This window comes from Peromyscus leucopus, chromosome 15 (assembly GCF_004664715.2).
Source record: "Peromyscus leucopus breed LL Stock chromosome 15, UCI_PerLeu_2.1, whole genome shotgun sequence".
Classification (NCBI taxonomy): Eukaryota; Metazoa; Chordata; class Mammalia; order Rodentia; family Cricetidae; genus Peromyscus; species Peromyscus leucopus.
In genome coordinates, this window is record NC_051076.1 from 72,239,416 (window position 1) to 72,257,448 (window position 18,033).

General features: G+C 39.9%; 1 protein-coding gene across 2 annotated transcripts in view; it reads right to left on the bottom strand.

Annotated features, from left to right (window-relative positions):
* Cntnap5 (contactin associated protein family member 5) overlaps positions 1-18,033 on the bottom strand; it is a 1,003,093-nt gene that overhangs the window by 137,411 nt on the left and 847,649 nt on the right. For both annotated transcript variants that reach the window (XR_005092927.1, XM_037211054.1), the window contains exons 14-16: positions 17,646-17,802; positions 4,899-5,026; positions 4,558-4,728 (exon numbers count right to left, since the gene is read on the bottom strand). Coding sequence is in view for 1 of the 2 variants with exons in the window: in XM_037211054.1 (XP_037066949.1) it covers positions 4,558-4,728; positions 4,899-5,026; positions 17,646-17,802 (456 nt within the window). In the remaining variant the exon portion in view is untranslated. The remainder of the gene's footprint in view (positions 1-4,557; positions 4,729-4,898; positions 5,027-17,645; positions 17,803-18,033) is intronic.

An 18,033-nucleotide genomic window follows, 5' to 3' on the forward strand; every position in this document is an offset into this window, starting at 1 on the left:
AACTAGTCTGCAAACTGTAGAGCAGTGGTTCTCAACTTGTGGGTCATGACCCCTTTGGGGGTTGAATGACCCTTTCACAAGGGTCACACATCAGATATCCAGCATATCAAATATTTACATTATGATTCATAAGAGTAGTGAAATTACAGTTATGGAGTAGCAAGGAAAATAATTTTGTGGTTCAGGGTCACCACAACAGGAGAACTGCATTAAAGGGCCAAAGCATTAGAAATGTTGAGAAACACTATTGTAGAAAAACTTTTACTTATCTTAGGTTGGGCCAACCTGAGGCCTAGGATGTGGGTCTGAGTGGCAGCTGAACTGTTTGATCTGGGCCACTGGGACCCCACCCCCATCACAATGCAGAGCCCACTCTTCTAGGCCCATGTTATTGGGGCCAGCTCTTTTATGCCCATGGTGAGAAAAGGGACCAGCTCTCCCAAGTGCATGGGACAGCTCTCCCAAGTGTGTGAGACCAGCTCTCTTGTTGTAGTGTCTAGAAAGAGGCAGGGTCAGCTACCCTAGAGCAAAGGAGGGGCAGGGTCAGCTCAACATGACCCTCGTATTTCAACATACATAATTCCTATGAACCCCTGTGGCAACATGGGCCATGGACATGATCACAAACCCCAGCTTCAGTAGGAATATGGATCTAGACATGGCCCTTGGCAGCAGTGCAAGCCTGGATGACACCATGGCCCCATGTGGCAGTACAGAGTACCCAGATTGGTGTGGCTCTGGTGGCAGCATGGATCTCAGACATGAACATGGCCAGAGTTTGTGACCTTGACCCTGGGTATCTGTGTGGCCCTGGGTAGAGATTGTATGTTTAACTCTTGCTTCCAACCTCAAATACCCTGTAGTCTATGTAGTCTCCCATGGCTATCATGGCTAGAATACATAATAGAGATAACTAGATGCAGTTGAATATAAAAAGTAGGAATGAGCAAATGGTACCATAAGCCAACATGGGCTTACCTCCAGACTTTGTGGCAGGGCACAGAGGCAAGCACATATTCTCATGGCCCTGGATAGGAAATTAGGATGCAGTAACACTCTCATAGTATCATAAATGTCCCACTTAAATGTCTCACTTAAATGTTCCTCTTAAATGATAGATATTTTCTCATTGTTTACTCCTTTATTGTTCAACACAAATCTAAGGGGCCTTTGGATGCTATTCATCAAGTTGGATGGAGTTCCTGGGGAGTTAAGAGATGAATGAAACCACATGAACTCACCACTCTGTTGAGGGAAGATTGTCAAAGGAAGAGCCTATAAATACCTTGGTGGGAGGAATGCCTCACAAGGGTTCCTAGGATCAAAGAAGCCTAGAAAAGGCCACTGAATGTTCTCCCTCACCTCTACAGCAAGAATGTGTCACTGTACCCTGCAGGGAATCCTTTGGTGTCTACTCTCCACTGTCTTTCCATTACTCAGCTCAAAGCTTAACAAAGAGGCATTCATGTGTCCTCAACTCCTAGCCCAGATCAGAGATGAGGACAATACTATTCTGTGCTGGACAACTTACTGTCAATGAACATATCAATCTTGCTGTTTGGATAGCAAAGAGGAGAACTCTCTATGGGACTGTGTCTCTTCTGAGTCAGTGCATCTGTTAAAGGACCTTTCCTTTCCAAGGGGCTGGTCTGCATGGTTTCTTGCTGTGAACTCTTTAGCATGGAAAGTCCATCTGCTTAAATGAGTAATGTTACTGGATCTGTAGCTATGAAGAATAAGGTTTTTGATATTTTGTTACAGTTTTCCCCTTCATAGCAGTAGCAACAACAATAATATTAAGAAGTTTAGGAAATATGAGGCCTTATATTATGCTGACTTTATGTTTATGTATTTATTTAGTTTCTATTGGTAGGGACTGAACTCAAGGTCTTGTGTGTGCTAGCTAGTCCTCTTTGTTACTGAACTACATCCACATTCTCAGGTCTAATACTTAAAAATATTTAATACAAAATGCCTGTGTTTTAGAAATTAATATTTGACAGTCTAATGACAGTAAACATCAAACAATTTTATTACACGTTTTATTTCTGTGTTTTTATAAATTTAATACTAAATTGAATTTAAAAAGGCACAGTGCACTGCTACAAAGTACAAAAAAAATGGACACTGATCTGTAATTAACACTTAATCACTGATGATTATCTTGTGATAATATACCATAACATTGACTACAGAATTAATGAATGAAAAGGCTGCAGGGCCTGATTTTTTATTAAATTTTACATTGAGGTTATTATGTCCACAGTATGGAATGGTTGGTATTCAACCTGCTTTTCAGAGTCTGAGCAAGTTAGGTATGAAGGATTTTTATTTTACACCAAAATCACAAAAGCTTCCCCCATTAGTAGCATGTGTCCTGGGACAATAAGTGAAAAGTAACATGGAGATACTCTCTTTTCCCGTGTGTAGTCTGCAACTGCAAAAGAAACACTTAGCAGCTCACCCATGTGCTCGAGATCTACACAAAACTTCCACCCTGCCTTTCTGTAAATGTTCTTGTCTTCTTGTGGGGAACTCTCAAATTTCCAATATCTGAGGATAAGATGTTTGCTTAGCTTTCAAGGGTATCTCATGAAGTTAAATCACTGTGACATGGTCAATCACCTCACTCAAACTATCGGAAAACGTCCAATTAGACAAGGTAGAGTGATGTTCAAGGACAAGCTCAAGCAAGCTGTGGTCATGAGCAGAGTAAGAGCAAGACAGGTTACAGGTAGTGGAGGCCACTTAGTCTAAAGATCCCAGAAGCAACAGTTAAGAGCAGCTAAAATATGCTTAATGTTTATTTTTATTTATTTATTTATCTGTATGTCTGTGTATGCCTACTCACATATATGCTGGTACATATGTGAGCAGATGTGCTCATTCATGTGTGTTTCCCTGCATGGAGAGGCTAGGGGAGAGTATTGGTGTCATTCCTCAGGATTCCCTCCAAGGCTTGTTTTCTGAGACAGAGTTTTTCACTGTGTGTTCACATCCCTCTCTGATGTAACATGAAAGTACACAGAGTAACACAAGTGGCAGCACAAGAAGCAGAAGAGCTCAAGTTACTGCAAACCCTTGACAGTTTGGTTCAGTCCCTCCCTAACAGGAGCAAAATCTATGGTGAATTCTCATGAATGCTGCAAAGATTTTTGATTACTTGGATATTTTGAAATCTCTAGAATTGATTCTGGTTAAAAGAAAAAGATATGGAGAGTGTTATAATTATTGGAGTTTAAAAAAATGATTTACTTTACCAAACTTGTCACTTTTGTTGAAAATCTTCCCAAACCTTCTGAATATTTGAGTTTATATGAAAAACAATCTCATTGAAAATGAATAAAAATATTTTCTTTTAAATGTAATAGAAGATAAATATGCTAATACAATTTATAGTTTCATTTGAACAAAAACAAGTATAGGAAATTAATTTTAGTGAAGTCATTGACAACTTTGCAGAAAATCAAACTTAAGGACAGACTTTTAAAGTTATTATTACTGAAATAGACTAAAACGTTGTTTTTTCTATTTTCATAAAAATTAATTAATCATTATATTTCTTTCTTTTTTGTGCTTTCATGTATTCTTATTAGCATGCTGATATGCATTGTCCTTCAGTAGAATGTCTTTCCATCCATATTTCTCTAGTGTCCATTTGGCTTAATGATCATTAATGCACAGATCCCACAGATAGGGGGCAGGGCTATTACAAAAGTATAAATTGTGCATCTAACCCCACACATACAGTGCTACTGGAAAGAAAGAAGTGGAAATTCAGCATGAATTATCATTGACTAGTTATACTCTCCTATTGGTGAAAGATAAGAAATTGTGTGTGTTTGTGTGTGTGTGTGTGTGTGTGTGTGTGTGTGTGTGTGTGTGTGTGTGTATGTGTGTTAGTTACTTGGTCAAGATGTGCTCAGGCATGCCAGAGGTGGATGTCCAAGTTCCTCCTCAATTATTCTCCACCTCATTTGTGGAACAGAGTCCCTCACTGAACCCAGAACTCAGCAATTCTGCTGGAGGAGCTGCAAGGCTCCACCTGTCTGTGCCTCTTCTGGCATGGGAATGCCTGGCTATGTTACTTGGGTTCTGGGGAACTGAACTCAGCTCCTCATGCTTGCACACAGGTTCTTTACTGATTGAGCTGTCTTCTCGGCACATAAAAAAATGACTTCTGAAGCATGGATACAGTTGTTAAGTGGATCCCAAACATTAAGAGAACCCTTGCTTCCCATAGAGTGCAATCCTGAGGTGTGGAAACTTAAAGGGACAGGTAAGAGATAGCCATGCCTTAATAGAGAATGGAGTTGCCAATAGTAACGCATAGATACTTTTGGAATGCACATATCCAGAAGAACCACCCGACAAATGCTGACAGAACATAATTAATCATAACAAATTTGCAGAGATTTGACAGCTTCAGTGCTAGTTTTACTGATAATGGTTACATTGGCTCAACATTAATAGTATGTACTGGTGGCTGGTGGCAAAGATAAAGTGAAGCCTTCTCTGTGGACCACTGACATTGAACTCATAAACAAAGGCACTTACAGCTCATTTCAAGTCGAATGAAGTCTTTCATTCCAAGGTTCTCTAGGAAAACTCCAGATAAAGCGGTGGTTTTAAAAAAGAAGGAAATGTCAGCGCTGAATTCCGCATGGAAGGTAGGAAAGTGCAGGTAAGAAGCTTCAGTAGAAAAGGCAACAGCATTCCAGTAGTGTCCTGTGAAGCAGAGAGTCCTTCAGCGTGGGTGTGTGCTTCCACTGGGTACAGGAAAGCAATGGGCTTGGGTGGAATTTTCAACACTAGGAGGCCACTGAAGGGAAAAGGAATATGGGAACCAAAACGATTTATGTTCATGTAATTCAGAGAAAGGGGGTTGTTGTACTCACGGTCACCATAGCAACGCAAAGGGCCAATTCTCCAAGCAGCTTCTGAGTTTGATCTGTTGGTATCAGTGATAACGATCTGAGTTACAGGCAAGTGATCTTTGAAGGAAAGAAAACCAGTATCCTTTGTCCTGAAAAACATAAATTTAAGGGGGGAAAAAGAAGGATAAAATGTAGATTATCTAGGGAATCTGTGTAAAGACACTTGTTTTGCAAAGTGAATTGGATTGGATGCAGCCTGCCTAGGGTTAGGAGGAGCATAACAGAAGGCCTTTCATCTCCAGGCCTGTGTGAATAGTTGGAATACCAATTACAGAACCCATGGCCTGCTTCCAAACACCACTGGATTTTATGTCTTCCCTAAATGTGCTTGCAGGAGCACAGGTAGTTTACCAAGTTCGCTCTGCTGATTGTGGCCAAGAGGACCCAAAGGCTCACTGCAGTGTTAATGTGACATTAAACATCACTTCTCTTTCCCATAAAAGAAGATCTGCTATCTAAGGACCTAACTTGAAAATAGATACCACAATTCCCTCTCAAAAATCACTCACAGGACTTGGCTGAACCACCTGCCAACAGCTTTTAATCAGGCTTGAATGTTCCTTATCACCTTTTAAGTTGTGTTAAAATGAATCTTTATAGTTATTGGTGTTTTTTTTTTTTTTTTTTTTTTTTTTTGCTTTGTTCTTTAGAAAGACCTTGCTGGTTAATGGCTCTGGCTTTGTTCTTGTTAATTATGCAAATAAGAAAGTACCTAGTTTTCTTTTTTTTAAGATTTATTTATTTATTATGTATACAGAAGAGAGTGCCAGATCTCATAGATGGTTGTGAGCCACCATGTGGGTGCTGGTATTGAACTCAGGACCTCTGGAAGAACAGTCAGTGCTCTTAACCTCTGAGCCATCTCTCCAGCCCCTAGTTTTCTTTTAATAAGAAAATTTAAAAAGAATAGGGGAAGCCAATGTTTCCTCCTCTTTTTAAGCTGTCTTTCAGAATCAAGGCGATGGTGGTACCGCTAGGCAGAGCATAAAATTGGAAGTAAGAACCTGGCATTGTGGAGCTGTGCAGATAACTTAGACAGTCTGATCTGCTTGGTGTATGAGCATAGAGACCCGAATCCAGATCTTATGAACACAAGAAAACCTACCCTTGTTGCACTTGATTGTAATCATAAGCCTGGTTAAGTGGAGACAGGCAGATCTCTGGGGCCTGCTTGCCAGCCAACCTAGCTGAATTGGTGAGGTCCAGGCCAATAAGAGACCTTGCCTCAAAAAATAAGATGTACTCTACAGTACCCACAACAAAAGCTGGTTTCTGGCCACCACATGTGCACTTATACACATACACATGCACCAGCCTAGACACAAATAAAAATACGCATACATATGTATACATACCCGTACACATACCAGGGGGAGCTAGAAAATGTACTATAGAGGATGGATGCCATCCAAGTACATAGTGTTCATATATAACATTTTCAAATTTAAATAAAAACAATGTTTGAAAAATAATAGTACAAATTCAACTCAAATAAATAAATTTCCATTGACTGTGCAAATACTTCCAGAATGAAATTCATTAATGATAGGTGTAATCTTTGCCCCCACAATTCTTCTCTGAAGTGTACATCACTATGTCCGTTTACAAATGTTGAAAGTGGCTTGGAGGCACTGAGTTGTTGCCCAGGATCACAGGATAGAAATGTCAGCAACCAAGTCATGGTTTTGCCTCCCTGGTATCTGTCTTGTGTTTAAGGACACACATTAGTAGTGTGGGTGAGTGATGTCCTTTAGGAAACACTTGGTGTGTTGAGTGCACATCTGAATAGCAGCTTGCAGAGGATTAAGTAAGATTCACAGCTGCTGGGCACAGTGTCTGGTCTGTATTAAATGCTCAGAATCAGTCTCACTGACACTTACTTTAGTTTTCTTCTTTGTCCCTGAACTACTCTGTGGCCTCGGGCAAGACAACTTATTTCATAGGCATCCAGCTATGATCCTGGATTGGAGATTTCTTGCTATATAGCACATGTGGAAAATTAAATTTTAAGATTTAGAATTGAGCTCATGAGATTTGGAGAAAAACCCTTAATAATTTATCTAGGTTATAAATGAACCAAATATTCATCTGAACCCTTCCCATACAGCCCCATTAAAAATATAAAGAAATACATAATATAATATCTGTAATTTGAGTGCTTTTGTTTAGAAGTCATTCAAATGATAAAGCTTTGCTTCAGCTAAAAATCACACTTATGCATGTTACACACACAGAAAGAATAGATTTGCCTTTTTGTTCAAAAGTATTCACAACTAGAGATTGTAAAGTGGAACTCAAACACCCAGTGAAGTAAAGACAAAATCCAGACTCTCCCCTGAAGAAACCAGGACATGCTGTGTCAAGCTACTCCATCCCATTTTTGCTTTTCAGCTACACATGCTGGGTTCTGTAGTCTGTCAACTATGCTGGCTCGGGCCCCCCTTAGACTCCATGACATCTCGTCCACACCTACTTGTTGCCCCTGGGTCAGCATATTAGCATAGATAAAAAGCATGCTAAGTATAAAAAGGCTCTTCCAGAACCACAGAAAAATTTATATGTGGTTCAGTAGTGTAATTCATATTATCAGGAATGATTTTTTTCTGGAAATTTTAAACAATAAAAAGAATTCAGGATTCCTTCCCCAGGAATGGTGTTTTCCGTAGTGAACTTGTTCTCCTTACACCAATTATGACAATACCCCCAGTCCAACCCAATGTACATCCTCAATGAAACTGTCTTTCCTGAAATTCTAGGTTATAGAAAGTTGATGTCTAAAACAAACTGCCACATTGGTAAATATAACTGGTTTATACCAGCGACAGAGAAAGATGTACCTAGAGTCATCTGCATCTGAGAAATGTTGATTCCCAGTTGTGTGCCACACAACCTAGTAGTTAATCATTTACTCTGCTTATGCTCTGACTAACACTGATGGCATCCACAGAACTTCTATCACTGCTGGTCATTTCTGTTTTCACACCCCAGCTTTGTTCAGCAAATGGCACCATTCTGAAATTCTTTTTCTCAGGACCCAGGATATGAAATGGAATGACCAGCCTGTGAAACCAAGAATGGATTCCCAAATATTAACACATTTGTGTGTGAACACACTCTGTGATGTCCCACTGGCAGAGAGCAGCTCCTCCTGGCTGGAAGCTGGTATTTCACCATGTTGTCACTGTCTTCCCTGGACATTGCTGCACACAAAACAACTCTGAGTCTTTGAGCCATCCTAGGCTGGTCTCTGGTTGACCATCCCCATTCAGTACACACTGGCTTTCTCCACACATGACACAATTCAATTGATTGGGTTTCAGTTTACTAATTTGCAATCATTTTCGAGACTGACTCCCTGAGAATACACCTGGGTCACCTTGGCCGATGCTGTGGGAGACCACAGCCTCCTCAGTTACAGACTCACAGCTCTTGGGCTATATTCATACCCAGCAGGTCCAGCCACTGCATGGTGAATTTACCAGGAGCCCTATTTCAGAGTATTTCAGACTTCAGAGTTATCTCATTATTCCACCCAGAATTTGAGAGTTGAAGGGAATTTCATTACACTGGCATGGTGTTTCTTTCTTGGTGTTAGCCCTTTTATTTCATATATATTAAACATAAATTTAATATATTATATAAATTATATATAAAACATTATATAAACCAATGTTGCCTCTTCTAATTAAAGACTTTGTAATATTACAGAAAATAATAATATTAATAACGACATGTTTTTTTCAAAACTGACTACATGCCACGTGTGATAGATATGAAGATTATTTGCTAACTCAGCTAGCAATCCCCAGAAATAACGACCCCACCTTTCTCTATTTTTAAAAATAAAATCAGAACCTGAAGCTCCAAGAAGCTGAATGATTTAGAGTCTCTAATTAACAGATGACAAATGTGGGATTTGATTATCCTGTTCCATAATAAAAATTTAGTTAGGGATTCATTAGAGTTAGCATCCAGACTATGACAATGCTGTCAGCCAAAAAATTAACAAAAACTGTATGTGCTGAGTACATGATCAGATCACAATATCAGTGCTGTAGATGTGCAAAGGTGGAGGATTAGCTCTTGCCCTGTGCATCATGAAAATTCTGTACTTTTCTTCACAGTCATTGGGACTGTCTGAAGTAAAGCTGTGTGCTTTTTCATGGGCTGTGGATGCATAACAAGAGAAATGGCATTGGGAGGGAGATGAGGAGGAGACTGCCACCTCCCATCTGACCTGAGCCTCACCTCAGCAAGGCCTCCTCTTCACTCACTCACTCACTCTTTGAACACCGAGATAACAGTGACCTCACAGAGGGCAGGCACACCTCTCTCCAACAGAAAGGACCCACTTGATGCTGAGGCCAGATATTTATGAGAATCCAGTGACTAACAGCTCCCCAAATTACTTAACCACTTAGAATTTTTGCCCACTGGGAGAAAGTTCGAAAACAAAGCAAAAATTAGATTGAGCAACAGATAAACATTAGCAAATAAACTGTTCTGATGAGGCAGGCTGGCTGAACCCTAGGACCTGCCTCTCTCCACCAGTCCAGAACTGGAGCTACACGTGCTTACAACATGCCTGGAAATTTTTTTTTAGGTTTTTTAGCTGGCTTTTTACTTGGATACTGGGGATCAAGCTGAGGTTTCATGCTTGTGTGGTGAATACTATTGTCTGAATTACCTCTCTGGTACTAAGATCTACTTTTGAAAGGGATTAGAAAATTAATTCACAACAAAAATGCATATGGAAAACTTGGTAGAGATTTCTTCTGATAATATCCGAGAGGAACAATGTAGTCAACAGCAGTTAAGTCTGAATTGTATTTAATCCACCAAACAACAGAGGTAAACATCTGTCCAAGAGAAGTCATTAGTCATCATTCATGACTGCAGTATCATACCATAATTAAGCTGTACATAGTAAGTTAAGGCTCCAGGGTTCCATATGATAAAAAAAGAAAAAGAAAACAGAACAACTCCCTAAAAGTATACTGTTCTTTAAAAATGAGAAGAGCGGACTCCCTTTTCCAGATGGCATCCTGACAGGAACACTGCTTTACAAAAGGTACACCAAGGGCAAAAGCAATGACTAGAACTGGGAACCCCCAACTCCTCTGCATTCTCAGTGAGGAAGGAAGTGGGGGAAGCTCTCTCTGAAGGGAGCTTCACTTTTATTGGTCCTGGTATTTGGATAAGAAAACTTACAATTAAGGCTAAGAGCTGTCACCAGGAGGCCCCCATTGCAGTGTCTCCCCACCTTCAACATGTGACACAACCATGCTTCCCTCCCTCTCTGATGGTCACTTTCTCCTCCCTGAAAAGCCTAACATTCCCCTACACCATGTTCAGGACCATGCTGTTCCCTGGGTTTTCTTGCACACCCTCGGGGGTCTAGCAAACTGCTTCTGAAAACTCTGCCTTGTGGTCTGGGGAGCTAGATGATTCAGTAGGTGAAAATGCTAATCACAAACACATGAGAGTTTAAGCTTAGATCCCTCAAAAATGATATGCCTGTATTAGTCTGTAACCCTAGCAATCCAGAGGACGGGAGGATCCATGGAGTCACTGGTGAGCCAGTTTCCAGGTTTAGTAAAAAAGACCCTGGGCCAAGAAACAAAAGAGACAAAGAACAACAGAAGACACCCAACTTCATCCTTTGTTCTTCACACAAACACATATCAAAACACCCACCCATACTCATAATTATGTGTGAAACTCTACGCACACCCACAAACACACATACACACACACACACACACACACACACACACACACAATCTTATGTATATATAAAAAAGCAAGGATCCACAAATGAAAGAAAAAATATATTTTTTTTATTCTGTGATTTGCTTAATATGATTATTCCAATTGTACTTAATTTCATACAAAAATTAACACAAAAACTAACCATTTCTTTACCACTGAAAACCTTTATGCTTGTATACCATATTTTCCTCATTCAAATCTCTGTTGTTGAACATCAAGATTGATTTATTCCCCCTCACTTTACTATTCAGATTTTGACTGTTATAGAAACCCTTGAATAATCAGTTTCATAGGAAACTATATCCCTTCTCTCCATAGGTTCTTTATTCACAGACTAAAGCCACTATAGAGAGAAAATACTTAAAATAAACTTGTGTTTATACTAGGCAATGGCAAGCCTGTCAATATTCTTTAAACAACATGGTAAAACTAAAGCCTATCAGTTTTATATGAGGCAATACAATAATCTGATGATGATTGACAGAAGGGCTGTACATATTCTATGTAAATGTTATGCCACTTTATATGAAAGATCAGAATATCTGTGCATTTTAGTATGAGTAGTAGATCAGGAACCAAACACCAACAGATACTTAGGCTGAGTGTACCCCTGACTGATTTATCTAGTTGTGGCTTACTTTCATTTTAATCAAAATGGTTCTCCTAGAAATGCTAATTGAGTGACATTTTTCTTCCCATGTATCTCCATCTTATTTTCAGCTCTTTCTCCCTTTCATCAAACATATGATACCCACTCTTTTTCCTAGGTTACTTGATCTCATTGGAACATATGACTCTAAGAGCTCAGTCACCAAGGTCTATTGTAATAGAGAAAAGAAGAATCAGTCACAAGCAGTGGAAGGGTTTGCCTAAGGCTCCCCGAGAAGCCTCACTTAGCAAAAAGGAAGATGGATGCTTCTCCATGCGATTGCAGAGATTCTCTAAAACCCCTCTGGAATCCTCACTGCTGAGGATTTGATGAAGTTAAGAGAATCCTTTAACTAAGCTGGAATAGCAGTTCTGCCACTGAGTAACATGACATTCACTATGCCGTCATCATCAGAACCTCAAGGATAGGTTTTCTGGGATGTGAATATTATATATGGTTCATGAAGTACCTCTCAGAACTGTTAACTGACAGCTCTGTCTAGCATGTATAACAGATTAAACTGTTCCACCAACCAATTTTGCTTTATGATTAACTTTACCCAATAGCAGAAATTGGAAGAATTTTAGTTCTTGAAGATTCTAACATTCACACAGAGCACTGGGGATACTAGTGGAAATATAAGGACCTGGACAAAACTATTTAAATATGTGGAAAGCCAGCTCAGATCTGTTAGCCATGCATGCAGGGAAGGCAGCAGCTGGTCTTTTGGGCTCTTTTTGGTTTTGTGCTTTCCTTAATTCAGTAGACACTGGAGTTAGGTAGAGAAGTGGTAGATGCATTTTCAAATTCTACCAGATCTTATGGCTAACACAGATACGATTTTGTGCTGGCAAAACTAGCTCACTGGTATTTCTATAAGAAGTTCAGTGATCTGGGGTTTATTCCATAGCTGATGAGGAAACTGCTTGTAGCACAAGTATAGCGAAACTGAGGCAGGCAATAATACCAGGTGTAGTGGCATAAGTTCACAACTCTAGAGTTGGGGAGATGGAGATAGGAAGATCCTTTGCACTTTCAGATTGACTAACATAGTTTACTTGACACCCTCCTGGTTCTAGTAAGAGACAAAGTCTCAAGATAAAGATAAACAACTCCTGTAGAATGACACTTGAAATTGACCTCTAGTCTTCACACACACACACACACACACACACACACACACACACACACACACACACACACACCAGACACATTCCATCATCTGACACTTCCTTGTTCCATTCCTTCACTTCCTATAACAACACCAATGTGCTTATGCAGTGATTTTGATATGCTTTCGTATTTCTCAGTCTGCATGCACAAAGGTTCTCTCCTTTTCATGTAACACTAGCGTAGTTGTTCCACCTTAGCTACTTCTTTTCTTTGAAATCCAGCTCCCCAGAATTCTTGACCCTCTTTCTACACCCAAAGCTCTTAACCTTGCTATCAAATGTATCATAATAATACACTTGTGACTAAGGAGCACTTTCCACACTGTCCAATGGATGCTTCAGAGACAAAGAATCTATGACCTGACTTTTCTCTGCTTTTTTCTTGGCTGGCTGGCAAAGAGTGGTATTCAGTCAATTCATTTAAAATTAACAACATGGCATGTAGTAAAACATACACTGTGATATTGGGAGAATAATAAGATGGTCTTTGGAGTGAATATTTTCTTAGCCTCATAGCCATGGCAACTAATTGAACAGAACAATACAGAGGTAGGTAAGTCTATTATAGAGTTGTAGACATTCTCTAATACAAGGAGAGGTGGGTGGGTCAAGTATTCTCACCTGGGATTCCAGATATTACTCCTTCCTGTCTTACTTCATTTGAAAGTTATCTTGGAAGATACTGGAATATAAGGATGTGGAAGGCCAGATAAGGGGAGCCTCCAGGATGCAGTTTCCATGAGGTTATCATTCACAATTGGGTAGGACTTTGAGGTGACACAGTTGTTTGGATTCTAGTCATATTTCAATAAGTAATCCCTCACAGTGCTGTATAAGGAAGTTCAGTAAACTCATAGATTCACTTAGTAAAACTTGGATGGATTTGGCTCTTGGATCTGTCACTAGAACGCTAGCTCAGATGATGAGATATTTATGCACATTATCCTAGGAAAGTTAACTCAATGAAATATTGTAATGATGTGTCCTCAAAAACATTCACCAGAAGGATGGGAACTTCTAGATCTTTTATCCCTTAGATTTTGTAATTGGTTGTTCAGCATCGATTCTCATGGTAAAGAATGTATCCTAACAGGAAATTTCAGTTCCTTTCCTTTGATTTTTAGTAGGTTGGTTGTGGTGGTTTGAATAGAACATCCCCATAGGCTCAGATATTTGAATGCTTGGTTCCCAGTTGCTTGTGCTCTTTGAGTAGGTTTAGGAGATATAGACTTGTTGGAGGTAGTATGTGACTGGTGGCAAGATTTTAGGTTTCGAAGTTTCCCATCATTTCTACTTTGCTCATCTAGCTCCCTGCTTGCAGTTTAAGTTGTGAGCTTTTAGCTCTGTGCTTCAGTCACCAACCCTGCTTGCTGCCATGCTTTTCTACCATGATGATGATACACACATATTCCTCTAGAACTCTAAGTCTGAATAAACTCCTCATTCTCTAACTTGACTTGGGTATTTCATCATGGCATTAGAGAGCAAAGTAAGATAGCTTTTAAACAAGACCTGTATCTAAAAAATCTGATAACCCTAATAGAAGTTGCTTATTCCATGAAGAAATAGAATATATGTAGATTAATAAATATGATATATGTATTAATCTACATGGTGCTAAAAGGTCTCACAAGTGCTGAGAAAATGACTCAATTAGTCAATTGAGTGCTGCGCAAGCATGAAAATCTGAGTTTGATATTCAGAACACAGGTAAGATTAAACTTAAGATGGCAGTACATGATTATAATCCTTTTCCTCTGTAGAAGCAGAAACAGGTAGGTCCCTAAGGGTCACTGGCCAGCTGGCCTAGCTAGATAGAGGAGCTTCAGGTCAAACTAAGGTGGATAGCAGCACCGAATATTGACTTCAGTCCTCAACACACTCATGCATACACGTGCATGTGCATCTGCACACACACAACTGTGCTGGCACAAGAGGAGTGGGGAAAAGGTGTTTTGGTAAGTTCCTCTAGGCACAGCATAGGTGATGAAGGTAAATCAGCTCATAAATGATTCAGAGGTCAGTGAACTAATAATCAGGTCAGCAGAGAGGGAGGCTGGGATGGGAGTGGATGGCATGACCAGTGCAATGTTCTAGAGAGAAAGTGCAGGAGTGCTTCACCTTCAGTGAGTGACGTGCAGCTGGTATCCCCAGTGCATTGTGGATGTGCAGCATTGATTGAGGTGCAATCAAGTAAGAGCTGACAATTGTACCTGAGAAGGGAAACACTGTGGCAGTGTGCCTCCAGGGAAAATACACAAAGGAAGAAACACTCCATTTCCAATGGCAGTTTCCACCTTGCATTTTCTCCCTGTGTCAGCTTCTCTAATCGTACAGTATAAAGTAGAGGCATTTTATTCTGAGCCTATAAATCTGCAAATACTGTCTAATACCAGACACAGGGAAGGGACTTATGACTCAAACTCATGAGTAAATCTGAATGTCTGGGATTAGAGGATTTTAGTTGACTTCTTTTTATTTTTGTTTATTTTGTAACACAACTACCAAAAGACAAAGAAAAGAAAAACTTCACACAACTCTCCTAAACCTGAAGATGATGCTTAATCTGATTGCTCCTCTTGACTGTTATTAATAGGTTCTAGAGTCACATGAAACAAGATTAAGGGCATGTCTGTGAGGAGTTGTCTGGAACGGGTTACTTGAAGTGTCAAAGCCTATTCTAAATGTGGGCTGCACCATTTTCTAGACTAAAGTCCCAGACTGAGTAATAGGGAGAAAGTGAGCTGTGCCTCAGTATTCTTTGTTCTCTGCTTCCTGACTGTGAATACAATGTCACCAGCTGCCTGAAGCTCAGGCCACAATGACTGATTACATCCTTAGACTATGAGCCAAAATAGAACCTTCTTTCTGAAATTTCTTTTTAATGTATAAAGTAAAGTAATTAATATATCCCCCCTCTCCAAAGATGTTCTGAATTTGTTTCCCTGAAACTTACATCAAATGTCTACTGCATCAGGATCAGACAGAGTGAAGGCTGTTGGTTCATAGAGATTTGTTCTCCATCCAGGACACAAAGAAGATTTATATGTAGGTCTCTATAATGCTGTAATAAAATTCACTGCAAAGTAAAGAGGTGGACCAAAGGAGAAAGAGGTTGACATCTGACCTGCAGTCAACTTCATCTGACATTTTCCACATGAAGTGTTTGCAGTGGTGGAGGAATCTAAAGGAATTCACCACTGTATCCAACCAGCTCTGTGATATTCTGAACTCATGATCGATATAGTACAGAAGCAGATGCAGACAATGTTCATTCTTTTTCTGAAATTTTTGTGTACCTGTGTGTGTGTGTGTGTGTGTGTGTGTGTGTGTGTGTGAATACAGGAGTACATGTACATTTGCACATGTACATATGGAGCCCAGGGGACAAATTTGGCTGCTATTCCCCAAGTACTGCCTATCTATTTCTAGTTAGTTAGTTATTTGTTTCTTTTTTGGATGGTCTCTTACCTTGCCGGTACTGTGAATTTAAGACCATGCCACCATGCCCAGATGTTTAAATAACTTAGTTATGAGGGGACTGGAGATTTAATTCAGGATGCCATGCTTGTGTGGCAGACACTTTACTGAATGAGCCAGATCCCCAACCGTAGCTTACTGGTCTGAAACAAGGTTTAGATTAGACCTCAGATTTCACTGGCCTGGTCCTTACCAGTAACAGTTTCAACATTGAAAGATAATACATTATGCAAAGGGAATTGTAACTGGTCTGAGAGAACCATCACAGGAATCCTCAGTGATAACTGAGAAGCATTTGATGAGGAGAGAGAGAAATACTGCAAACATTAAAAATCAAGGACTGCCTATAATTCAGCCCAGACTCAAAAGTGGACATGCTGTATGTACATTTACATAACTGTAAAGTGAAAACCTAACAGCTTGCTGGAGATTGGAGATGATGTATACCTAATAAACTTGAGAACTTAGACATCACCTCGCATGACTGAGCTGGTGTAGGAGAGCACTAGACATGCAGTGTTTAATGGACTTGGGTTTGAATTTGACGGAGGTGTATAACATTAGACAGTCATTTAACTCTTCTGTACCTGACATTTGTCAACCTCAAGGCACACATTCTTAAGGAATATCATGATTATTGTGAGAATTATATGATCACTAAGTCAAAATCTATAAGTAAAATAAAAAAACATTAATTTGATGTTGAAGGTCACTTTAACAATGGTGGAAAATGCACTGAACATCACTGAAAGAAAGAAAAATCATCAATATAATTAAAAATCCTTCTCTCCAGGCCCTTCCCTAACATGTGTGTATTTCAAAAGCTAACTCAAGATCTGGAGAGATGGTTTGGTGGTAAAGTGCCGGTCTTAAAGTGGGAGGAGCTGAGTTAATCTTCAGAACCCACATTTAAAGGCCTGGTATGGCGATAAGGGCTGTAATCCCAGAACTAGGAAGCAGAGGCAGCCATTTCCAGCCAACCAAGACTATTTGGCCAGTTCTGGGCCAGTGAGAGATACTTTCAAAAAATCAAGGTGGGTGGTAACAGTGGAAGTTGGTTTTTGGTTTTCTACACACAGGCAGAAACACACACACACACACACACACACACACACACACACACACACAGGCACACGCACACGCACATGCACACGTGGAGAGTGAAGAAAAAAAGAAAAACTAAATAGCAAATTACATATTACATTGCATTCCTTGCTTAGAGTGGAAAGTTCTGAATACAAAATGTTGGCACAAACCTTAGTGTTAGTCCTGAATGTACAAGGGCAGGCTTTTACATTTTTATTTCTATTTTTTGTATATGAGTGTCTTGTTCTTATACATGTGCGCCCTATGTGGGCAGAGCTTACAGAGGCCAGAAGCGAGCATCAAATCTTTTGGAATTAAATATAGTTGTCAGCCAACATATGGGTGCTGGGACACAAATCCAGGTGCTTTGGAGGAGCAGCCATTGCTCTTAATTGCTGAGCCATCTCTAAGGTCCCAGGCCTTTAATTTTTTTTTCTTTAATGCAGTCCTAATTCCCATTGCTTTTGTTATGTGCATCATTCTCTCTTAGTGGCAATTCTGTGTATCAGACATCTCTCACGGCTGTAGGAAACTCAAAACTTTCCTTACCAATCATCTATGTCTGCATCACAATTGCAAAAGTGGCGAACATCCAGGCAGCTCTCCTCTAGGCCACACCCACACTGCTGGATGCCCGGAACAGAACCGCCCCAGTAAGGGTGCCTTTCATTGGCTCTCCCAATCCACCAGGTGAATGGGGCTCCATCTGAAAGACAAAATGTTTCATAAGTCAGGAGTACGAGCTGAAAGAGTACAGAGGAGCTCACGGTGGTGTGTGTGTGTGTGTGTGTGTGTGTACATGTATGGTCTCCTCTACCCTCTGATTTTTACTTTATGGCTTCTATTTTCTCTTTTCTCCTTTATCTCTTTCATTTCTCTGTATGTTTTAATATATATACACTTATGCACACATACAGTTATGAATGTATAAAAATAT